Here is a 26,848-nt window from a genome sequence, read left to right as displayed (position 1 = left end):
CAGGGGGAAGAAAACAATAGGAAAATAATGCAGATTTCTACATAGTATTGTGTCCATTTGGAATCTATGATCATGAAATTTAAAGTGAAATGATTTAGTCACACTCTCTGAAAATTTCCCCAGCAATGTGATATGCAGATTCAGAGGGTAAAGTAAGTTCACCTAGGGCCAGGGTCTTGCCAAATAATAAGACACAAGTAGGCAGTGAAGTTAACCATGATAGTGCACAGGCTCTAAACCATTTTCACAAGTTAGGGAAGAAGGGAAAATTAATAGTAGAAAGCAAAATCTAACATAAATTAGTAATCATCCACAAACTACCCATAATGCAATAAAGCTTATTCATCTGTTTGGCATGTAACAGATGGTTATTGGAACCAATATCCTAGAAACTAAATAAGAGAAAATAGGTGCATTATTAAATTTGAAAATGTATTTTCCTTATTTAAAACTATTATAAAATTAAATTATCCTATGGTAATACTTCCAAGTAGAATCAGAAGAGAGTCCTTACCTCATGATTGTAATCTAGGATTCCTTTTAATATTTTCTTTAAATTGCTAATCTGTATAAAGAGAGAAAACAACTGGGTCAAAGACAAGCAAAAATCAAAATATAGTTTAACATAAAATTTTCTAAGCCAAACATCATTCTAGTTAATCATAAAGCATATACAAGTTAAGCATTCCTAATCCAAAAATCTGAAATTTTAAATTCTCCCAAATCTGAAACTTTTGGAAAGTCACATTAGTACTCAAAAGTTTGGATTTGGAACATTCTGATTTCAGATTAGAGATATTCAACCCACAAAATCTAACGCAAATATTACAAAATCCAAAACACTCTGAAATCTGATGCACTTCTGGTCCCCAAACATTTCAGATAAGGGACACCCAACATGTATAAAAAAATACATAAAATTTAAGAGCATATTTGAATTTACCATCATCAAAACAGGTCTAAGAAATTTATTAAAAAAAAATTAAGACTTGAGCACTGTGGCTCACACCTGTAATCCCAGATAATCAGACAGCTGAGGCAGGAGGATTCCAAGTTCAAGTTCAGCCTGGGCAATTTAGAGAAACCCTGTCTCAAATTTAAAAATGGGCTGGGGATATAGCTCAGTTGTAGAGTGCTTACGGCTAGCATGTGCAAAGCCCTGAGTTCCATCCCTAGTACAACAAAAAAGCAAAAAATTAAATTTCCAACTAGTTTAAGTTTCAATGTATTGACCACATTGACAGAAAATGCTGGGTAAGTGAATGAGACTTAACAGTTACATTGAATTATTCAGATTTTCTACAAAGAAAAAATTGCTGTCATTAATGAAGATTCAAGTTTAGTGCTATTTTCCTCAGCAAAGTGGAGCTATCACTTACACACAGATTTAAATTCTAAATTTAGAGCACTAAGCTAAAAACTATAGTAAAAATTACCCTTACAGATCTCTTAACCCACCAAATATAATGTCTCCAAATTCCCTCACTGTTGGAAAAGATTGCTGTTTCTTTAGCTTTTCAAAGTAAATACTTTTAGGACAGGTTGTAAAATTTACTGTCATATCTTGAAACATTAGAATAAATAATACTGAGTACTACAAGACTTTATACTCTACGAAGAACCCTAAAAATGAAATAAAAGGAAACACCACAGATATCGCCCAGTGTTTACTCATCCCAGAGCTTAAATTCTCTGGCCAATAGGTTATTTGGGAGAAATAACAGAGTATCACTGCCATGTTTACTGCAAATTGTAATTTTTTCCCCCAACTCATACAGTTAAATCTATGTTAAATTAAATGTGTATATGATATGATTCTGTTGATCATCCAATTGATCTAGCTGACCTTGGCCTATATTAGAACAGGTTGAGCATCCACTGTCTGAATGTTTTAGGACCAGAGAGAGTTTCAAATTTTGGATTAAGGACCTGTAATTGAAGACATTTTAGAACAGGAAATGATAGAACTTGTGGCTATTGAATCAAATAGGCTAAATTAGTCCACATCTACATGGAACAGGTGGTAGGGAAGCACCACCTTGGCTGCAGTCAAGCCCTGAGCTCAGCTCTTTTATTTGGCTGAGCTGAGGGATATTGGCAAGGCCTGCAGTATGCTGCAGCTTTCAGGAAGGGGCTTGACTGCAGCCACCCAACTTGTTCCATTCCTAGGCAGCATTCCCCCAACTGGCACAACAAGATATACCAGTAGCTTAACACTGATTCCTTTCAGACTTTTTTTTTTTTTAATACTTTTTTAGTTGGACAGTAGTTGGACACAATGCCTTTATTTTGTTTATTTTTATGTGGTGCTGAGGATCAAACCCAGCGCTTCGCACATGCTCTACTGCTGAGCCACAACCCCAGCCCCTCCTTTCAGATTCTTAAGCACGCTCTGGGCAGCATCCCCCTTCATATTAGAAAGCCAGCAGGCACTTTGGAGAAAAAACAAAACAAGAAAGTGGAGGAGGTGCTAAAAGAGGAAGAATAATATGTGGGGGGAAAAGGTTATCTATGGTCAAGTTGTAAAGGGCAAAGTGAAGTACCTCCTAAAACAAAGTTTTCTCAGATGAGGACAACATACAGAGCCAGAAGAGAACCTGGATTCCTTGGAGCTCATTGCTGAGTTTCTAAGGTCATAGAAAACAGCCCAGGACAGATAGATAAATCAGAGGGAAGAAAGTGCAAAGCTGATTCTGACTCTCAAGATAATGAAGAAAAGAGCAAACCAAAGAAGAAGGAAAAAAAGGCATTGCCCAGGTTTTAAAGCTGGAGCTGAATAATGGAGCTACAGACTTTAGCTGAAAAACTCTGACAAGGCTGACTTCACCCCTTCCAAGGAAGCCAATGTCAAGTGCTCACAGGCTGTCATAGCACTCTATGGGTAAAGGCTGACTCAATGGCATTCCCACACCCTGGAGGATGACAACAAAAAAAGATAATAAGAATTAACTCTCCTGAGTCTCAACCCTTGTTGCCTCAGACTGGGTTTCAAGTGGGAAGAGGAGGAGTTCTACTTATCTTGACACAATTTAGGTAGCTTGAGAAGATGTCCTTTGAAGAACCAGTCTTAAATCTGTGTCCTGCAGCAGCCCAAGCACTTAAAAGCTGTTCCAAGCTGGACAATTTGCACACCCATTCCAGGGGAGGAGAGGAGATAAGTATTTCAAGGCAACCCATTCTACACTTTACTGAGAAAAGCAAAGAGCCTTCGATGAAGGTCAAACTCTGGAGAATTGGGTGTGTGGGAAAGCAAAAAGGTACTGTCAATCTTCCAAGAACATCTCCACAACCCATAGCCCTCTTCCCAATAATGCTTTCTTTCTTTTTTCTTCCGGTACTGGAGATTGAACTCAGGGGTGCTTTACCACTGAGCTACATCCCCAGCCTTTTTAGTTTTCAGATAGGTCTCACTAAATTGCTTTGAGCTGGCCTCAAACTTGCAATCTTCCTGCCTCCACCACCCAAGTTGTTAGGATTACAGGTGTGCACCATCATACCCTGCTTAACTTTGCTTTTTTTATAGTGCAGCATGTATATAGTTTTTGGCTATTAATGGTGTAGTATTTGGGGGTGGGAAGGATAGGATGGGGTAGAAGAGAAATGAATAGGATCACTGTAGTTAAAATTTGGGGCCTGAGGGGCTGGGGCTGTGACTCAGTGGTAGAGCACTTGTGTAGCACTTGTGAGGCACTGGGTTTGATCCTCAGCACCTCATTAAAATAAATAAAATAAACAATTTTTTAAAAATGGGGGCCTGACTGGGAATATGGTAAAACAATGGAAAAAACAAGTAACTAATGATTGGAAGAGGTAAGTATTTTACCATTTCAAAAAATGTCATTGGCACCATAAATGAAGACTTGTGAGAGACTATTTAAAGGCTGTGAATGCCTGAAACTTATGAGCCAAAGTGAGCTTAATGTTGTTCCCCACAAAATTATCACAGCTGCCACTTTGGAGATGGAAACTGAGTTGAGATGGGAAAGTGTTTTATTGGGAGAGTATATTTAGGCAGATCATTCTGTCTTAGAGGTGCTAATTCCTGAAGTTAAACAAAAAGACCCCCTTTTTTTTTTCCCAATTATGAAGTTATAAATATCAGCTTGTCCATCCAAACCAATGGCTGATATACTGGGGAGCGGGGCATGGGGAGGGGCACAGGTGGGAGGGATGTGGGGGGGCACCAAGGAAGGTAAAGAGGAGACTAGAGAAAGAGGACAGCCCATGCTCTTAGGATGGAAACTACTGGAGAAACTACTGGAAACTCATTTTTTAATTCTAAACTCTGGAACCATTAGTGCAAGTTTCATTCACTGACAGCACAAGTTTCACTGAGTCAATTTAAGGGTCAAATGATTTCAAAAGACCTGGTCTTAGAAGATTAACATGTATTAGAGCTACATTATAAAATCTTTTTTAGGCCTGTGTTAGATTTCTATGAAAACTTTGTTTAAATGTAAACTTCCTATACATGGTCAGTTTTTGTCTTAATAAAACTATAGATTTATATTTTTTTAAAAAGAGGCTGAATTAATTAAGGGCAACCCAAGGGTTGAAGACATTTATTTTTAAGAAAAAATAAACTAAAAACTTGCTCATTTATTAAAAACAATAATAAACTTCAAAAATAACATGTTTGTTCTTCTGGAAGAATTTAGAGATATGAAAATTCTTTATTTTCTTTATAATTCTAAGATGATACTTTTTCTCATATATTTAAAATTAGAATATTTTAAAAACAAATATGTTCATTTAAAAGAGTAGCTTTTCCTCAATCACAAAGATATATACCATATTTTTTACTCAATGGCATCATAAAATTTAGGAAGTATAACTTGAGGTAAAATATGGAAAACAAATTTCAGTTCTAAACATTAAGAATATAATAAACATTTTTACTGTATAACTGTATTTTTATCTGTCTAAATACCATTGCCACATACTCATGACAACGAATATAGTGCATCTGGGCATGTGTGTGTTTCTGTGCACACTGGGAAGAGAATATGCAACTCCCCTTTTGATCAAGCCAGCAAGCAAACACAAAAGGATTAGTAGCATTATCTTAAACATGCCTAAATTGTTTTGAACACACTATAACATTATATAATGATTACTTTAATTGCCTAATCTTGAAAGGTTGTTCAGAAATTAAAACAGAGCCATTAAACAGTTTTCATTCCCTTGCTTAGAAAAAAGAAGGAATTAGATTTTGTCAGTCCCAATACTTAAGCAACCAACACCTGTTAATCAAGCAAGTGCTTTCTGGGGGAAATATAAAGACAAACCAGGGCTGGACTTGGTGGGTATGCTTCTGTAGTCTCAGGTAATCAGAAAGCTGAGGTGGGAGGACCACGTGAGTCCAAAAGTTCAAGACCAGCCTGAGCAACAGAGCGAGACCTCATCATTTACTCATTCCTTTGTTCATAAACATATTTGTGAATGAATATATGAATGAAAAAAGGAAAAAAAAATCTAGACAGATCAGGGGCTTTACATGCTTAATCATTTGCATTTCTGAGTCTCCACTAGTATATACTGGTATATATTAAAAAGAAAAAAATCTATCAATCTAGTGTACCAAAATTACAGAAAAGTAGAAGAAATTGATGGTTGCAAGGACACAAATGTGTTGGTATTATGAATGTGGCTTTAAAGGCAGCACCAAGAAGCCTCTGGTGATACCATAGTTCTGTACCCTGTGATTAGTAATGAAATACGCTATGCCATGAGATGGTGACAAAGAACTGAACATACAAACAGAAATACATGCAACACTGGTAAAATCTAAATGATCTGTACATCATAAAAAGTTTAATTCCCTATTTTGATAATGCATTATAGTTATAGATGATTCTACCAATAGAGAAACTGGATGAAAAGTTACACAGGACCAACTTCCTGTGAGCATATAATTATGTAAAAATATTAAAAAAAATTTAGTGGATTGCAACCAACATTTGAAAAAATAAAATAAAAACATCAGTATATAAAGTATGAATAATAAGCTGCTTGCCTATATATGCACACACATTCAGGTGGGTAGCAGGTTACAAAAGTAAACTATATTTCTTATTGTGGGTTTGGTTTAAGATTGAGAAATACTGAAATTTAAGGTTATTAGGAAAGAAATGAAAATGTTTCATTCTTTGAGTGTTTGGACACAGTAAATAATGATTAACATTTTCTCAATACCAACACAACCATCATCATTGGCAACCAACACACATACTATGCACTATTTTGTTGTTGTTGTTGTTATAGGTGGACATAATATCTTTATTTTATTTATTTATTTTTATGTGGTTCCGAGGATCAAACCCAGTGCCTCAAATGTGCCAGGCAAGTGCTCTACCACTGAGCTACAACCCCGGCCTCTGTGTGCTATTCTAAGTACACAATAACTCACTTACTTCTGTGAGGTAGATCCCATTACAATCTGTATTTTACAGTGGGGAAATTGAAACACAGAAAGATGACAACACTTCCCCACAGAAAGTACTGGTAGACCTGTGTGAGAACACAGGTACTCTGGCTCCAAAGCCCATGCCCTCACTAACTATGTCTTACTGACTTCAGGATACCTCCAATCTTTAATTCTAGGTTATTTCACTACGGATTACCTAGGTTTCTAAAACTTACTAAATGTATTAGACTAAACAAACAAACAAACAAAAACCACCACCATAACAAATATCAAACACACACAAACATTTAAAGATTCAATAGATGGTACAACAAAAAGAAATACCTTTAGCCTCCAATTATCTCCCACTTCAGTTTTGATTCTGTTTAGCCAATTTTCATCAAAATATGCAGGATCTCTGCAAATAAAGAAATGCTAGTATATTAAAATCATGTAAGCTAATCATGCTAAAAAACAGACAATTGAATCCCACCCCATACCATTATTTAAGTGAAGCATAAAAATGTATTTGCCACACATCAGCCACAAAATAACTCAGTATAAAAGACCATGTGTAATTATAGCAGATTTCTCTAAATTCAACCTGTTTTTAGCTGTCCTAAAAATATGTATTTTATTATTAAAAACCCCTAACAGGAAAAAAATGGTGACATAAGTTAGTATATTAAAAAATTAGTTGAAAGTGCTAGAATTAATTGTAGATGCTATGCAAATATCTAAAAAAAAGTCAAAATCAATGACAATTTTTAAAAGACTAAAAAATTTTTAAAAATTTTTAGTTAATATTTTTAATGATCTCTATCACCTAATACTTCAAAGACCACCCACAATGTAGTTAAATTTTGGTTTCTTTAAATAACTTGAGATTTATTGAGAATCTATTTTAGGTTTAGACATTACATACAGTCTAAACATTTGTTTATAAAATGCTTAAAATCTAACATTAATATGAACAAATATATTAAAACATGGATAGAACCTAATTATACTTGTATTTATTTATTTTAATTTTATTTTTCCTAGGAAAATCTCCCATACTTCTAACAAACAACTAGGAAGAAAAAGAAACTTCAAAATTCTCACACCCAGCAACTCACTTATTTTAAAGTTTTCAAATGGATAGTCTAAGAAATTATATCATTTGTCCAAAACCTGGATGGGCACCTGTATTTGTCCTGGCCTAACAAATGCTAAGACCATGATCTTTCCATGACACACCTGTCTCTATTCAAACTCCCCTACCCCTGGGGGAAAAAAAAAAAAGGCAATGAGACAGATAAGTTAGAATAAATCTATTTAAACTTCTGGTGTAATTCAAGCCAATAAATACAATCAGTACAAAATTTTATTCCAATTAGCTTCAAATGAAGCAACAGCTACTTAGTATTTTTAACTTTCCTTATGAAAAAAATATTTAGGTAATAAATACATAACCCCAAACTGTTATTTTTATAGAGATCAGTTAATTATTATTATTATTTTTTTTAGAGAGAGTGAGAGAGAAGAGAGAGAGAGAGAATTTTTAATATTTATTTTTTAGTTTTCGGCAGGCACAACATCTTTGTTTTGTATGTGGTGCTGAGGATCGAACCCGGGCCGAACGCATGCCAGGCGAGCGCGCTACTGCTTGAGCCACATCCCCAGCCCTCAGTTAATTATTTTTGAAGCCTTTTTCTTTTCTTTCTTTCTTTTTTTTTCCCCCTATACCAAGGATTCAACCCAGGGGTGCTAAACCACATCCCCAGACCTTTTCATATTTTACTTTTGAGACACTAAAGTTGCTTAGGGCAACTCACTAAGTTGCTTAGGGCCTCTCTAAGTTGCTGAGGCTGGCTTTGAACTTATGATTCTCTGTCTCAGCCTGTGAGTCACTGGGATTATAGGCTTGCACCTCTCGCCCAGCTGAAGCCTGTTTCTTTTTGGGGGGTGGAGGTGGGGTGGGGGAGGTGTACCAGGGATTGAACTCAGGGGCGCTTGACCACTGAGACACATCCACAGCTCTTTTTTTTATTTTGAGACAGGTTCTCACTGAGTTGCTTAGTGCCTTGCTAAATTGCTGAGGCTGGCTTTGAACTCGTGATCCTCTTGCTTCAACCTCCCCAGATGCTGGGGTTACAGGCATCCACCACTCAGTTAGAGCTTGTTTCACTAGATAACATACTATATTTTCTATCTACTTAAAAAAAATCACTAGATAACATACTATATTTTCTATCTACTTTAAAAAAAGTTTTATTGAGATATAAATCAGGTGTCATACAATTTACCCATTTAAAGAATACAAACTAGGTTAGCATACAATGTTCAAAGTTGTACAACCATCACCACAATCTAATCTTAGGGCATTTGTATCCTTTTCCACAAAACCCTGTATCCGTTAGTCGTCACTCTCCATTACACCATCTTCCCAGTTCCTGGACATCATTAATCTACTTTATATCTCCATGAGTTTGTCTATTCTGAACATTCCATACAAATAAAATCATACATTATGTGTTCTTTTGTCTTCTCTTCACCTTTTCCTGCTTCTTTCACTTAGTGTTTGAAAATGTTTATCAATATTGCAGCATGTATCATTACTTCACTTTTTTATGGCTGAATAATTTTCCATTTATGTGTATATAGTCCTGCACCACATATTTTGGTCAATGATGGATGGACTGCATGTATGAGGTGGTTCCATAAGATATATTGCCTAGTAATGCTGTAGCTGTCTTTGTGTTATAAGTACTATGATGTCTGCACAATGACAAAAATTGTCTAATGATGCTTTCTCAGCCAGTATCCCTACTGTTAAGTGACCTATGATTGTAACCACATTTTGTTTATCCATTCATTAGCTTTTTTTTGTAGTTGCTCACATCTGCTTAATTTCTTCTTTCCAGATATATATGAGTGTATTTTGACATATTATACATATGTAGAATAAGTATAACTTGTTCCAATCAGGATTCCATTATTGTGGTTGTATATGATGTGAAGATACACTGGTCATACATAAGATTAGGAAAGCTATGTCTGGTTCACTCTACTGTCTTTTCTATTTCCATCCCCTCTCCCTTCCCTTTTTTCCCCTTTGTCTAGTCCACCTTCTAATCTTGCCCTCTCATATTGTGGGTTATCATCCACATTATTAGAGAGAATGTTCTGCCTTTGGTATTCATCAGCTAATTATATTTGGGTTGTTTCACTTTTGGGCTATTATGAATAATGATGCTTTGACACTCAAATACCCATTCTTGTATGGCATATGTTTTGCCTGGTATATGGCTAAGGGTAGAATTGCTGAGTCCCCTGACAATTTTGCTTAACATCTGAACCACGACTGGTTTTCCAAAACAGCTACACTGTTTTGCAAGTAATGTATGAGGGTTCCAATTTCTGAACAGCCCTGTCAACACTTATTATTTGTCTACTTAGTTATAGTGATACTATAGTGATACTAGTGGTGAAAAGGTATCTCCTTGTGCTTTTGATTTGTGTTTCTTTGATGACTAATGATGGTAAGCATCTATTCATGGGTTTATTGGCCATTTATACTGTCCTCTTTGAAGAAATGTCTAACCAGATAATTTGTCCATTGAAAAACTGTGTGTCTTTTATTACAAAATTATAAGTTTCTGTTCTTTTTGTTTTAATATTCAGGATACAAGGACACATGTAAATATTTTTCCCCTTCTGTGAGCTGTCTTTTCACTTTCTTGACGGCATATTGATGAAATTTAATTTCTCTCTCTAATAGTTTTGATGTTTTATCTAGGGAGTCTGCCTAGCTCAAGGTCATAAAGATTTATTGCTGTTTTGTAAAAGAAATTTACACAGGCTTATATTTAGGTTTACAATCCATTTATATATAGAAGGAAGGTGGCTTCATTGTTAGGCATATGGATATTCATATCCATATATTTTTGTTTTAAGTTTACTTTAGTGTTTTTATGTGAGGTTTTGCTATTCAGAGAAACCAATCTGAGCAAATTTACCCAAAGAAAGGCAACTTGGGGGAAGATCACTAGAGTATATTATGTTACTAAAAGATAGCCGGGCTTTACAAAGTGCTAGAATAAGAATCTACCCAGTGCTTTCTGACCTTCATCTTTGTTCTTTCTTTCCATCTATACCATCTTCTCTCTGTAGATGAACTTTTTTTCTGTTTCTCCACATACAAGGACACTTGTAAAGGACTACTGTAAACTGTGTGAATAATCCCTAAAAACATTCTTTTTGCTTAAAACCTCTTAGAAAAATAGATAATAAAAGAAAAACAACCAACGTGGATTTTCCCAAAATATTAAAGAATTATTATAAAAGTTAGAAAATAGTCAATGTTATTTGATACTAAATCTAAAAAGCACAATCACTGGCAATCAAGTATTAATCTTTCCAATTAAAAAAGACTCATAAGAGGACAATGTGCGAGTCTGGTACTGTGCAGCTGATAATTATCCAAAGCCAAGGACTCTGAACTTACTGGCTAGGTAACGAGTCAGATTCATAGTTAAAAGATAGTTATGCTTTATCCAGGAATTCCTTGTTTTAAAAATGCTTTTAAATGTCTATGAAATTATATATTTTGAACTCCAAGGTTATAGGATACTTCATACTCCAATTTAGAGTAATAATCCTTATGAAAAAATACTCAGAAAAGTCTAAAATGTTTCAAATCCAGCATGATATAGTTTGCTTAATCCTTGAAAGATTACCAATTAAAATCTCAGAATCAGGGCTGGGGATGTGGCTCAAGCAGTGGCGCACTTGCCTGGCATGAGTGCGGCCCGGATTAGATCCTCAGCACCACATACAAGCAAGGATGTTGTGTCCGCCGATAACTAAAAAAAATAAATATTTTTTTAAAAAATTCTCTCTCTCTCTCTCTCTCTCTCTCTCTCTCTCTCTCTCTCTCTCTCTCTCTAAAAAAATCTCAGAATCATGTTTGCAATAAAAAAGGAAGACAACAAAAACAGCAGCTAGTGTCAAATACATCACATATTATACCAGGAATGCATGTATTTCAATATGTGATACAGATCAGGCACTAAAACAGGCACTTCACATTCACAAAGGCATTGTAAGGAAGGTACTATTATTTTGTTAAAGTTAAGGAATATTAGACTCAGATTAATTTTCCCAGGTTCAAAAATGGTTAAATGGCAGAGTTGAGAGTACAATCATTTTGTTAAAACAGATTGGTAGAATTCAACAAACATAACTGGTTCTAGCAAAAAACACTAAGGTCTCATGATCAATTATCTCCTTAAGGCTCAGTAAACTAGGTCATAAGTAGAAAAAGACCAATGTTACTCATGACATTCTACATCAATTATGGGCTGGCACTTGTAGTTACTGCTATCTTATCTGGTCCCACGTCTGGTACATAGCTAGCTGCTTCTCAATAAATTTCTGGAAAGTGGTAACACTTACTTAATAAGCTTCCAACCTTTAATTAGGCAGAACATACCAAGAATAGTATGTCTAAAATGTTCTTAAGTTCAATGTAACTTTTACTAATAATAAGCTCTGACTCCAAATGAAGGCCTCTTGCTACAACTTCTCTTTCTTTCAGTAGTTTACAATTTCAGCAATGTTTTCTAAGTATTCCTTACTTAATTGTCTCAGTCTAGGATCACATAAAAAAGGTAATTTTCTCAAAACTCTATAAGCAGATTATAGTTCTGCAAATATATAAATAACAACAACAATGTATCTTTAGTTTCTTCCTATGATCTGAATCCTGTCAACAAAAAACAAAATCATTTCCTTAAATTTTACCAGTAACACATTTACATATCTGTACTTATAATACACTAATCATAACTTAGGATAAGGGAAAAGTCTATTGATTTTAATCCTTAAAAATAACTCCAGGAATATATTATCTTTTTGTAGTCAAATAACTTCACAGAAACCAAAAAAATAAAATTTTACTTTTACTGCTAAAATTATTTAAGTAATATTCTTTTTTGAACCCTTCCAAATTAAGATGGGTCACAAGTGTGTTTTGGTTCCATTTCTTAATGACATTTGCATAAGCAAACTTTAATATTTTTATACATGTGCTGATTCTTAAAATAAATTTAGATGAGGACATTGGTTTGGACCAAGCTCTTCACACTAGGCCCACAGACCAAATCAGTCATACACTGTGAAGTTAATCAAAATTGTTCATCTAAGCTTCCAAGGAATTAGGAGTAAGAAAGAATAGCCAGTTTCACCTGGCATTACAGGAAGTGCTCTTTTTAATGTTTACAAGAAAAATGACTTTAAAATGACCAATTGGCTTTTTTCCTGCTTTTGCTTTCCTCAGCCCTTTTCTCTTTACAAAACCAACCTCCTCTGCTCAGCTCCTTGAAACATTCATTCTACTTTATAGAATGTTATAATTTTTGTCTTTTGACATTAGTTACAACTATTTCCTAACAACCTTTTTAACTACTAAAAATAATCATATTGGTGGCCTGCCACTAAATGTTTACTACAATAATTAAATTTCACATCCATAAATGACAACAGAAATAGAGCAAATTATCTTAGTCGAAATAAGCAATACAAGCACATAAGGGATAGACTCCAAGGACAGACAACTTAGAGTACTATCAACATAAAAGTATCCATTTATCAGGCATTTCACCACTGTCCAATGTTTGACCTCCATTTTATCCTATTTGGTTCTATCTATTTTCTTTTTCCATCTTTCATGAGCTTTGAAAACAAAAATTGATGGCACTTAGGGGCACAACTTGCTCCTTCTGACCTTATTCTCTCAATCAGCATGTTGTTGTGGTATAATAAATATATTTTGAGCTGGGCATGATGGCATAGGCCTATAATCCCAGCAACTCAGAAGGCTGAGACAGGAGGATGGAAAGTTTGAGGCCAGCCTCAACAACTCAGCAAGAACTTGTCTCAAAATAAAAAAATAGAACTGGGGATTGTAGCTTAGTGGTAAAGCACTCCTGGGTTTAATCCTCAGCACCCTTCCCCAAAAATATATAATCTTTATCCTTGTTCCTAGACTGATCTTCTAAACCCTTGGAACTTCCTAAGTGACAGGTGTTTCTTATAATTCATCAGACCCTTTTAATCACACCAGAGTTGATGTTAATCAGGCAATTCATGATAGCTTCAGAACTGGGATTGGTTCCAGAAAAAACAGTCACATGATTAGAGGTTGGGACTTTTAGTCCTGACCTCTGGGAAGAAGAGTGGGACTGGAGATGGAGTTCAATCACATCACCAATGATTTCAATCATGCCGGATGTAATAAAACTCTAAATAAAAACTGTAAACAACAGAATTCTAGGAGCTTCTGGGTTGGTAACACACTGATATACAGAGAGGATGCTGTACCCAGAGAAGTTATAGAAGCTCTGCAGTACATTTGCTTGCCTACACATCTGTTCTTCAGTTATGTCCTTTATAATAAAATTGCAATCGTTAAGTTCTGTGAGTTACTGTAATAAATTATCAAAATTTGGGGCATGGGAACAACTGAATTTGTAGTTGACCAGAAGAAATTACAGATGCACTGAGAACCCTATTTCCAGTTGGCATCTGAAGTGGTGGCTGTCTATGGAACTGAGGTCTTAACTCTCACCTTAACTTTCACATGTGAGGTGTGCATTAACTCAGAATTGGAGTACTATGCCATTAACTTGTTAGGTCTGGCCTATTTCAGGTAGTATCAGAATTGAATCCAACTACAGGATATCCAATTGGCATCCCTGAAATTGTTGATGAGTACTGAATCCTTGAAGATTCACTAAAAGAAGAGATTCATTCGCTAAAAGATAAAGTTGCTTCCTTTAAATCAAAATTGTGTGTTCCATATTCATTTATTCAGCAAATATTTTCTTAACATCTACACAACAGGATAAGGGGATATGAAGTATAAGAACAGTGCCAACATTAAACAGGGTGATCAGGATAGTTACATTGAGAAATGAACCAATATCAGTGAAGGCTGAGGGAAAGGTCACACAAAAACCCCAAAGCAGGAGATGCCCAATGTGCCTAAGGATGAGCAATGCAGCCTTTATGGGAAAGAACACTAGTGAATGAGGTCCGAGCAGTAATATAAGTAGCCCAGATAACTTAGGATTTAATAGTACTTAAAATCCTAAGTTTTTTTTGCTCTTACCCTGAGTGAAATGGGACACCAGTGTTGGGTTCTAAGCAGTAAATATGACTTATTAAAAATAAAAACAAAAAAAAAATCACTCTAGTATCCTGGAAGCCAATTTTAAAAAGTGTTACAAGAAGGTAATAAGTTTGATGAGTATTACCAAATAATGATGACAAAGCTGAGGATACAGCTCAGTGATACAGAACTTGCTGAGCATGGGTTTAACCCACAGTACCACAAAAACAGTGCTGACAGTTTAAGACAAAAACTGAGATTGAACCACTACAATTAGCTATATGTAGATCATTGGAAGCCATGACAAGTGTAGTTTTAATATAGTGGTAGGAAAAAGTGCACTTAAGAGAGCAAGAGGGAAAGAATCCAGACAACTGGGTACAGGCTATTCTTTAAAGGAGTTTTGCTGCAAAGGGAGAAAAAATGGAGTAATGTCTGACAAAAGCAAGAACAGGAAAAGTATTTTTAAAGATAAAAGAAATTAAGAATTTGCTTGCATAGTAATGGATATGACCAGTAAAGAGGAGAAAACTGATGAGTAGGGTAAGTGGGAAGAATGGGTAAAGTGATGATCCTGATTAGTTGAGAGCAGGATCCAATATACAAAGTGCAGGTCCTACTGTTAGGATAGGATCGATTCTCTCTGCTCAACATTATAGATCATGTGTGGTAATAAGCAGCAAGGCAAAATGAACCAGAATGCTGGTAGGTGGGTAAATGTAGTCATGGTTTCTACAGAAATTTTTCTTTGTTTCAATTTGCTGAGAAGTAGGATGTTTCCTAATCTTGTAAGATGAGGTAAGGAGGATAAGACTAGAGGTTTGAAGTAAGCATAAAGTAGTCATCTAGAAGAGTAGAAGAACTAGGAAGCTAATACAACTGTGGGATTTTATAAAGTAACACTTAAGGTTTCTTGGTAAGAAATTAAGTGAGATCCATCAGCCTGTTTGTGTTGTCTCCACCACCTAACCCAGCCAGATTCAGTTACATCGGTGAAAAGCAGAAGAGACAAAACATTAGATATAACCAGAACTGTGGTTTCTATAAAATAAATACAAATAAATGGAAGAAGCAAAGAAGCTAAAGTGCACAACAAAGGAGTGATTATGACTGACCAAGGTATCTCAGCTGAATTGGGGGGTGGGGGGCGGTGGCATGCGAGCAAGCAGCATGAAGATGAAGGAAAGTACTGAGGTCCTACTGGTAGGAAAGCATTGATGAATGATTAGGGTCTTGATTCCAGAGCAAGTAAAACAGAAGGGCAAGAAGTAGTGATAAGCAATAGCAAATAGCAAACTAAGGATATGGAGGGATTACGTGTTATTTGTAATTATGAGATATAGGGCATGACCATGGGAATTGATGGCTGAAATTGAACAGAAGATAAATGAAGAAGAAACTGATAGGCAAGGATATGAAGGATCATGTAGGTGAATATTTGAATCACCAAGAATTTAGACAAAAGTAGAATTACAAAGAGAGACAATGAGCCAGGATCCAAAATAGAAATGAAACACAATTACAGGGGCTGGGGCTGTAGCTCAGTGGTAGAGTGCATGCCTCGAATGTGTAAGGCACTGGGTTCGATCCTTAGCACCACATAAAAAATAAATAAATAAAGATATTTAAAAAGAAAACTAAGTAGAGCTTAAAAAAAAGAGAACATTTATAGACACAACATATTTAAAAAAAGAAACACAATTACAGTAACAAGGGGTAGGAGATTATGTCATAAAATTCAAAATTACAGGTTTTTTGAGAAAATGAGGGAAGGTGGTCTAGAAGTCATATTGCGGAGCACCACCATTGGATAAAGTGGTATTAGGAAGCCTTTGAGAGAAATAGCCACTCCTTGTGAAGTCTGCAAAAGCAGTTTTTCAGGGAAAACTCTTCCAGAGCAAGAAGGCAAAGGGAACTAGAGTCAGATCAGGGCAAAATATTGACTGTTTTTGGCACATGTACTGTAGGATTATCAAAAATCACAGGTTTTCTGGCATAAACACTCAAGTTAAATCTACAAATGGTTTAGATAATATTATCCAAACAATCACAGTTCCCTAAAGACTTAAAGAAAAAAATTCATTTTCATTTGATACACAGATGCAAAAGGATAGTTTCTGCAACTCTTAAGTTTTAGTGGAAAATATTTAAATAAACAAAAGTCTAATCATCCATGGAGGTCTGTCAAATCATTAAGCAATTTAACAACCAAAAGTCCTGAAACGTGGGAATCTTTTCAATAATGCTTCAACAACAAATAAGCACTCTATCCTTATACTTTGTACCATATGCAGAACGTAACTCAAAATTTACCACAGATCTAAATGTAAATACTGAAACTATGAAACATATGAGGAAAATAAAGAAGAAAAATCTTAGTGACTGTGGGTTTGGGAAAGATGTAACATAATAAAAAAAATCAAACTACAAAATAAAGTATCAAAATTAATATTTTTGCTCTGCAAATGACACTATAGAAATGAAAAGACAGACCACAGATTAAAAGAAAATATTTTAAAATATACATCTGAGAGTTGGGCATTAGTGGTATACATCTGTAATACCATTGACTTGAGAGGCTGAAGCAAGACAATTCAAAGTTTGAAGCCTGCTTTAGCAACTTACAAGACTCTCAAAATTAAAAAAAAAAAAAAAAAAAAAAAAAAGGAGGGGGGTAGAGGAAAGCACCCATGGGTTCTATCCCCAGTACTACAAAATAAATGAATAAAGTAAATAACAACAAAAAGGTACATCTGGCAAAGGACTTGTGTTTACAGTATGTAAATTCTAAATTTAAGAAAACAGCTGGGCTTGGTGGTGCATGCCTATAATCCCAGCAACTGAGGAGGCTAAGGCAGAAGGATCATAAGTTTGCAGCCAGCCTCAGCAACTCAAAATAAAATGGGCTAGAGATGTAACTCAGTGGTAAAGCACCTCAGTATTACAAAAAACAAAAAACAAAAGATTACAGTAGACAGTTCATCATGGAAGATATATGGATGACAAATGTGAAAAGATACTCAATATTAATCATTATAGAAATGCAAATTAAAGACCACATCACTGTAATGACTAAAATTAAAAGTACTGACCTTAGATAGTGTTGGTAAGACTAAAGCAATGGGAACTCTTAAACTGCCTATGATAAATGATAAATTCACTTTTGAAACAGTTTGGCAGTTTCTCAAATACCAAATAACCCTTGCCATATAACCCATATCATATGATTCCTGGGTGGCATTCATCCAAGAGAAATGAAAGTATATGTTCATACAAAGACTTGTACACTAATGTTCACAGCACCTTTAATTGTAATAACCCCAAGCTGGAAATAACCTGCATGTATACTAACAGATGAATGAAGTGTGGTATATCCATCCATATGACATAAATATAAACTATTAACATAAGCATGAATGAATCTCAAAATAATTACATTACATGGAAGAGCTACACCACCTTCCTCAAAATAAATAAATAAATAGATAAACAAAAGGAAGAAACAAAAGAAAGCATACTGTGTGTATCCAGTGATATTACAATTCTAGAAAATGTAAACTAACCTATAGGGATAGAAAATAAATCAGTGGTTGATTGAAGATAGGAAAAGAATAACAGGAAGGGGGAGATAACAAAGGGGCATGAGGCCAATTTTGGAAGTGCTAGATATATTAATTATCTTGTCTGTGGGGTAGTTTCATGGGAATAAACACTGGTCAAAATTTATCAAATTATACACTTTTAACACAAATTGGGGTTAGGGTATAAAACAATAGGACATCATGTGCTTAGCGTGGGCAAGGCCCTAGGTACAAACTCCAGCACACACACAAAAAAGAACAATTCACTGAGCAATCTCAATGAAACTGTGAAGGAAGACTTAAAGCTCTAAAAAGAAATAAATTATCAATCCTCAAAAAACATGGAAGAACCTTAAATATATATTCTAATTGAAAGAAGTCAATCTAAAAAGGCTATAGACCGTATTATTTCAACTATATGATATTTTGGAAAAGGCAAAACTATGGAGACAGAAAAAGATCAGGGTTGCCAAGGGTTCAGAGACAAAGATGAAAAAGCAGAACATGGAGGATATTTAGGGCACAAAAACTACTTTGCATTACACTATATGTAGTATATTATAAGAAATGCATTTATAAAAACTCTCATTATATACAAAACCAATAGTGAACCTAATATAAACTATCACCTCTGGGTGATAATTATGTAACAATGTTAGTTCATTCATTGTAACAAACACATCACTCCAGTGTGGGATGCTGATAGTAGGGTGGAGGAAGACCAAATGTAAAAACTCAATTTTCTGCTCATTAAAAAAAAAAAAAAAAAACAAACTAAGAAACTGTAGTAAAATAAATGGAATATTATTTAAAAGACTAAAGAGAGGGCTGGGGATGTGGCTCAAGCGGTAGCGCGCTCGCCTGGCATGCGTGCGGCCCGGGTTCGATCCTCAGCACCACATACCAACAAAGATGTTGTGTCCGCCGAAAACTAAAAAATAAATATTAAAAAAAAAACTCTCTCTCTCTCTCTAAAAAAAAAAAAAAAAAGACTAAAGAGAAAAAATTATTCTGATAATCAGCATATTTAGATCTATTCATGTTTGATTAAAAAGACTACAATATGGTATTATTTCTACTCATTAGCTCAGACAAAATGAAAAGGATTGATATTTTCAGTAAAATTCTCCTGGGCTGGGGCTGTAGCTCAGTAATAGAGCGCTCACCTAGCACACATGAGGCACTGGGTTTGATCCTCAGCACCACATAAAAATGAAATAAAGATATTGTGTCCAATATTTAGTTCTATGGAACTAAAAATAAATATTAAAAAAATTCTTTTATCAACTCCCATACTCCAGACTTTCCTCCTACTATCTGGTTCCTCTGTTGGCTCATACTCTAACCAATAACTTTTTTCTTTTGACCTAATACTCTCCTGATGTTGATTTAATTTGCATTTATGCCTTCAATTGAAATACCCATGTAGATAGTGCCACTTTAGACTCTTCTTCTGAACACAGACCTATATAGCCAACTGCCAATATGGCATTTTCTCTTTATGTCTCAATACCACTCAGGAATACTGTTCCCCAAACTAAACTCATAACCTGTCCAGCACTCCTCCAGAATAGATCCTCTTTCTGTGTTCCCACTTAAGTGGCTAATATCCTGTTCTGTGTATTTGCACGTCAGAAACAAAAAAGTCAACCGACATCTCCCTTTTACTCATTACCCCAAACGAATTATCAAATCTGCTGTTTTTATGTACCATTTTGAGTCCATTTGTCTGTATCTCCTTTGCCACTTCCTACTCTGAGGTACCTTCATCTTCCTTCTGAATTACTACAAACTTCTTTCCAATTAACCATCCCTCATCACCTAAACCTCTTTCAGTTAATTTTATGTCAGCAGCCCAAATATTTTCAAAATTTAAATGCAATTGTGTTAACCCCTATTTCCCTTCCCTAAAAGCCCCTAAATTCTTTCTCACATCCTTAAAATAAAGACACATGACTACATAGTCTGGCTACAGCTTGTTCTGCACAATGCCCCCTGCTTTAGCTCAAATCTTTCTTCCCATAGCAGTGTTGACCACATTCCATCAACCTGAAGAGCCTCTTTATATGCAACTTTCTCTTCTAAATCTCTTACCATTTTTCAGATTTAATTTACCTTTACTTATTCAGGTAAAAATGTTCATGACTGGAGCTGGGGTTGTGGCTTAGTGGTAGAGCACTTGCCTCCCATGTGTAAGGCAAGTGGGTTCGATCCTCAGCGCCACATAAAAAAAAAATAAATAAAAATGTCCATGACTCCCTCAACTAAGATGAATATCCATACCTTTTGGAAGTTTAGAAACACTGTATAGGTCTCCTCTGTAGCTTCTGTTACAATTTTATTTTAGAGTTTAATTAATATTTTTTTCCATGTTATAAATTCTGTGGAGGTGGATACCATGTCTGTGTGGCCTGTCCTTGTATCACCAGTGTTGGACACAAAGTAGCCGTTCATTAAATATCAATTGACAAAGTAGTAATCCAATGATGATAAGGTTGGGCTTATTGTACAGTCATTTGAAATAAAGTAGATGTTACCCAAACATGTGAAGGTATTGCATAGATAAATGGAAAAAAAAAACAAACAGAAACACAAAGAATAAGGCACTGCATGATTCCATTTAATAAGATGTTCAAGAACTGACAGAACTTAATGTTGTAGACATCACAATCTTAGCTATTTTCTGGAGTAAGGTATATGGACTACAGAGCAGTCTATGAGGGGAGCCATTAGGGCACTAGAAATGTTTTCTCTACCAGGATGGTGGTAACAAGGAGATACACACACACAACCTACATTAACATATACAAATTTATCCCCTTTTAAAGTATGCTTTTCTATATGTCATATAACTCTTAAAAAAGGAAAATTTGAGAAGCATTTGTGGAAAATTAAATAGAAAACTAAATATTGCTGACAAATATGCCCACAAAACTTTGGTAAGTAAAAACAGACACTTTATAGGCCAATATACATTATGATCTTGTTTTATTTTTAATGTTAATTACAAATAGACAAATTATAATGTATATATTTTTAAGGTACAAAATAATGTTATATATATATATACACACACACACATAGATGTATCTATATTTACACACACATACAATGTGGACTGATTAAATCAAGCTAATTAACATCTATTCAAATACTCACTTTGTGTGGTAAGAACATTTGAAATTACTCTTAGCAATTTTGAAATATATGCTATTAAGTACAGTCAACATGCTATTCAATAAACATTAAAAAACTTATTTATCCTGTCTAATCATCAACTCCTGGTTCCCTTGCCCAACCATCATTCAACTATCTATTTCTGTGAATTCAAATGTTTTAGATTCCCCATGTAAGTAAAATTAGTATTTGTCTTCCCATGCCTGGCTTATTTCACTAAGCACAATGTCCTGCAGATTCATTTATACTTCTGCAAATGATAGGATTTTCTTCTTTTAAAAGATGAAATGGGGGCTGGGTACAGTGGGGGAAGTTTGTAATCCCAGCGACTCTTGAGGCTGTGATAGGAGGATCTTCAGTTCAAAGCAAGCTTCAGCAACAACGAAGCACTAAGCAGCTCAGTGACACTGAGACTCCCTAAATAAAATACAAAATAGGGCTGGGGATGTGTCTCAGTGGCCGAATGCCCCCAAGTTCAATCCCTGGTACACAAAACAAACAACAACAACAAAAACCCCCCACATTTTCTTTATCTATTCACCCACTGATGAACACTTAGTTGATTCCTATCTTGGCTGTTGTCAATCAAGATACAATAAACACGAGAATCCTGATGTCCCTTCATACTAATTTCATTTCCTTTGGATATATACTCCGTAATGGGATTGTTGGATGTTATGAAAGTTCATTTAAAAATTGTTCATTTTCCATAATGGCTGAATGAATTTACATTGCCACCAAAAGTATGAAAGGCTTCCCTTTGTTCCATGTCTTCCCTAATACTCTTATCTTTTTGATAACACTCATTCTAACAAGCAATATCTCACATGGTTTTAAATTTCATCTCCCTGAGGTTAGTCATGTTGAGGATTTTATACACACACACATACAGACACACACACACAAACACCCCTGTTGGCAATTTGTATGGCTTCTTTTGAGACTATCTATACAAGCCTTTTGCCCAATTTTAAACTGATTTGTTTTGTTATTGAGTTCCTTATGTATGTTGGATATTTACCCTTTATCAGAAGTAAGGCTTGCAAATATTTTCTCCCAGTCCACTGGTTTGTCTCTTCCCTCTGTAAACTGTATCCTTTGTCATGCAGAAGTTTTTTAGTTTGATGTAATTCCATTTTTTGTTGCCTTGAGCTTTGGGGCTCAAAACCAAAAAATAATAATAATTGCCCTAACCAATATATCACTTTTCTCTCCATTTTCTTCCAGTATTTTTACAGTTGCAGATTAATATTTAAGTCCTCAATCCATTTTGAATTGATTTTTGTATATGGTGTGACAATTAAGGGTCCAATTAGTATACATGTGGGTATCAGTTTTGCCAACACCCTTTATTGAAGAAACTGTCCTTTCCCCATTGGGTAATTCTGGCACCTCTGTGGAAAAATCAACTGGCTGCAGATGTGAGGGTTCAATTGTAGGCTCTCTATTCTGTTCCACTGGTCAATATGCTGTTTTAATTACTATAGCTTAAAATCTGGAAGTGTGATGCCACCAGCTTTGTTCTTCTTGCTTAAGATTGCTTTCACTATTCAAGAATTTTCTGTAGTTTCATATGAATATTGGGATTTTTTTTCTATTTCTGTGAAAAATGACATTAGGGTTTTGATAGGGGTCACACAAAAACTATAGATTGCTTTGGGACAATCTATGAAGGACATTTTAACAATATTAATTCTTCCAATCCATGAACACAGAATATCTTCCATTTTTTGTACCTTCTTTAACTTCTTCCATTAATGCTTTATAGTTTTCAGTGTATAGATCTTCCACCTCCCTTGATTAAATTTTTGTTTTTGCTATTATAAATAAGATTGCTTCTTGATTTCTTTTTCAGGTAATTCATATAAAAAAAGCACAACTGATTTTTGTATTCTGCAACTTTATTGAATTCATTTATTAGTTCTAACAGTTTTTTGTCGAAGTCTTAACGGTTTTCTACACATACTATCATGTTGTCAGCAAACCACTCACTTCTTCCTTCAGTTTAGATATCTTTTATTTCTTTTTCTGGCCTAATTTCTCTGGCCACAACTGCCAGTACTATGTTAAATTGATATGGCAAGAGTAGACATCCTTGTCATATTCCCTACATATTGTTTTGATAAAATACACATATTTGTTCTTTCTTCTGATTTCTGCAAGTGACTGAAATCCCAAAAAACTAGGGTAGGCAAAAAAATTCATTTATTGACACATTTCTGGAAAGTTCACTTAAGCCCACATACCCATAAATAATTTTTATTAAGAAATTCTGTCAGGGCTGGGGTTGTGGCTCAGTGGCAGAGTGTTTACCTAGCATGTGTGAGGCACTGGGTTTGATTCTCAGCACCACATATAAATAAATAAAATAAAAAGGTCTATTGGCAACTAAAAAATATTTTTAAAAAAGAAAAGAAATTCTGTGAGCCAGGCATCGTGGTGCACCATCAGTAATCCCAGCAGCCTGGGAGACTGAGGCAGGAGGATCCTAAGTTCAAAGCCAGCCTCAGCAACTTAGTGAGGCCCTAAGCAACTCAGCAAGACCATGTTTCTAAATAAAATATTAAAAAGGGCTATCAATGTGGCTCATTGACTAAGTGCCGGGGTTCAATCCCTGATACCAAAACCAAGCCAAAACAAAACAAATTCTGAGAAACTCTCACCCATCAGAAAACTAAAAAATATTAGGGTACCCCTCAGAAGTGAACATGAAAATGAAAAGAATTGTGTTTGTACATCTGGAGGGAAATATGCTATGCATTTATAGAAGAAAGTGAAAATAAGCTATAGTTTTCAAACATGGAGTCCCTAGTTAAAAAGACACAAAGATATTCTCTGAAATATAGGCATTTGAGCTGCTTCTCAGATGCACAACTTTATAGCTTACTTCAAGTAAATAACAGCAAGAATTCACTTAATGATTCTGATTCACAACAGGAAATTCCAAGCTGACAAATACTTAGGACTTCCAATTATAAAAGTATCCCCAAATCACATGAAATCCAATTCACACACAAGGCTTTATTTTAAAAAGTCCAAGTCAAAAGTTGAAACTCACATAATATTAGTTTTACAACTATTATATTTCAAAGAACGTTAAAGAATCAGGTATTTTTTATATATCCCAAATATTCCATTCTTTTAGTCATTTATCAATCATGAGTACTCATAATAACAGACTAAACCAGGATAAGTTGCTGGTATCTATTCTGACTCACAAAAAAATGGTAATTTCACATGGTTCAATCAAAAACTCAACATTGTTCCAGTTGGTCACAGCAGTGAAAAGACAAGCTCCCTGATGCACTTACACTATGAGAGAGAGAGAGAGAGAGAGAGTGTGTGCGCGCGCGTGCGTGCGTGCGTGCGTGTGCGCACGCGCATGTGTGCATGCAGTGTATACACATACTTATTGGTGCCAGGGAGGGGGACATAAATGAACAACCAAATATAGTATATCAAATATTTCATACTTCAGAAAATGATAAAAACATAGGAAATAGTTGTTGCTCTTTTATATGGGTGAACAGCGAAGGCCTCAGTGATAACATTTAAGTAAAATCATAGAGAAAGAGGCTACAGGCACGATAGCAAAAGGAAAACCAACCATGAACTCAAACCTCTAAAACTGTGAGCCAAGATAAATCTTTCCTCCATATAAATTGATTTCCAAGTGTTTTGTTACAGTGACAGAAAGCTTATTAATAAGAACACTCATCTTTAATTCATGTTTTCAATCTAATAAATATGTATAACAAAATACACAAAGATTATTCTTACATCTTTTGGAGAACCTGGGCCATCACAACCCCATTCGTTAAATCTTCCACGGTCTGGCATGGTGTATCCACGTTAAATGTCTGGATCTGAAGGAAAAAAAAGATTCTATGATTAACTAGAAAAGATTTCTTGGGCTTTTGGGGATTGATCATCTCATCTTAGGGGTTAAAATAAATGTTTTAAAAGAAAACAATTGGAAACTTCTTCCTTTAAAGGAAACTTCTTATAAATTATTATTTTAATTTTTGGCAAGACAGAAGTTGGGTAGACTAGCCAACTTCCCAGCATCCCTTCTAACCACAGATGATCAATTTAAGAAAATCATCGTACCTTCAGCCCCTTTACCAGTGACTAAGTGAAAAACAAGTTGAACACAATTTGGAACAAAGAGATACACAAAGATGCTTCTGGGAAAGAAAAGTCCACCTATTGACATGAGTAAGTCTATATTGCCTCAATTATTGCTAGAAGTCATCTTTTGAATACTAAAGCAACGAGGCCAAGGTAATGGAAAGCAGAGAGGAAGAAGAGAAAGAACTAGGTACTTGGGGTAAAAATTGAACCCTTAAATTAAAAAACCTTAAAGCCTCCTATTGTGTGAAATAAATTTCTTTCTTGTTTAAGCCTAGCCAGGTTTAGGTTTCTATTACTCAGTGCCAAAGTATCTTTATATAGATGGAGAAGTCATATTTACCATGGTTAGGTTAGGCATTCAGTTCACCTTGATTTCAAATATATTCTGAATATGAACTAACTTCATATTGTCAACAGGATGTGGCTAAGAAATGTAAGAAAAAGTAATAGAGTCAACAATAATTACAACCAGAAGTCCAATCTGGATTTAGAAGAAAATAAATCACTAGGAATAGACAGACATGGGGCATCCTCTTTTAGACCTTATAATTTAGTGAAACAATATTATAAGAAGTGTAAACAGCAAACACAAAAGAGTTTATAAGTGAGAGTGTGATATACTATAGGAATTAAAATAAGCCTGGTATGGAACTGGGCATAAAGGGTGAAGTTTTCAAGCTGTAGGAAGAGATGGAACACAGAAATATAAAATAGTAAAGGATAGGACTCAAGAAAGAAACATTATCACCAAAATCTCCGTAAGCCATAGTAGGACTTTATCCTAAGAGCAATGGGTAGTAAGCAAAGGATTTTAAGCAGGAAAGTGAAGTCATGAGATTTAAGCTGTATAAAGATTATACTGGATGTATTTTAATAGATTTAGATGAGGATAAACTAGGAAGCAATGATGGAAATACAGGAAATGATGCTCAGGTGACCATCTATTTGTATTTATTGGGTTAAAAAAGGCAAAATTGCAAGGTCAAAAGTACGCCTATTTTAAAGTTCTAGTTTGTGTTTTTTTCTTTTGAGGTGGGGTCTCCCAATGCTGCCCAGGATGGGCTCACAATCCTCCAGCCTCAGCTTTGCAAGTAGCAGGGATTATAGGTACATACTGCTATATTCAAGACATTTTAAAGTTTTTGATAAATACTGCCAAACTACCCTCAATAAAGCTCATGTGTGAGACACAAAGCAAGAAAGTTTAGAGATGAAATGGTTGAGTCATAAGAGGTTTAACATAACTGGGGCATTAATCCCTGGATAGGAATTAATTTGGTGGTTTCTATAGGCAGATAAAATATGGCTGGAGGAGGCAAGATGTTGGGGGCATGCCTTTGGGGTTTATATTTTGCCTGTGTTGAACAGAGCTCTCTACTACCTGATCATGACCTG

The 26,848-nt window shown here is 35.1% G+C and overlaps 1 protein-coding gene and 1 pseudogene across 11 annotated transcripts in view; one reads left to right on the top strand and one right to left on the bottom strand.

Moving 5' to 3' along the window:
- The window catches only part of Hook3 (hook microtubule tethering protein 3), a 166,811-nt gene that overhangs the window by 83,236 nt on the left and 56,727 nt on the right, over positions 1–26,848 (bottom strand). For 9 of the 11 annotated variants that reach the window (XM_078031291.1, XM_078031290.1, XM_078031297.1 and 6 more), the window contains exons 2-4: positions 25,100–25,185; positions 6,752–6,824; positions 515–565 (exon numbers count right to left, since the gene is read on the bottom strand). In XM_078031291.1, the coding sequence (XP_077887417.1) occupies positions 515–565; positions 6,752–6,824; positions 25,100–25,122 (147 nt within the window). In that variant the 5' untranslated portion in view covers positions 25,123–25,185. The remainder of the gene's footprint in view (positions 1–514; positions 566–6,751; positions 6,825–25,099; positions 25,186–26,848) is intronic. The other 2 variants (XM_078031294.1, XM_078031293.1) reach the window with 1 other exon arrangement.
- Positions 2,012–2,939, top strand: LOC110597323 (chromobox protein homolog 1 pseudogene; annotated as a pseudogene).

The sequence above is a fragment of the Ictidomys tridecemlineatus genome, chromosome 14, assembly GCF_052094955.1.
Source record: "Ictidomys tridecemlineatus isolate mIctTri1 chromosome 14, mIctTri1.hap1, whole genome shotgun sequence".
Taxonomy (NCBI): Eukaryota; Metazoa; Chordata; class Mammalia; order Rodentia; family Sciuridae; genus Ictidomys; species Ictidomys tridecemlineatus.
Note: the sequence above shows the minus strand (reverse complement) of the source record. Positions and strands in the feature narration are given on the sequence as shown.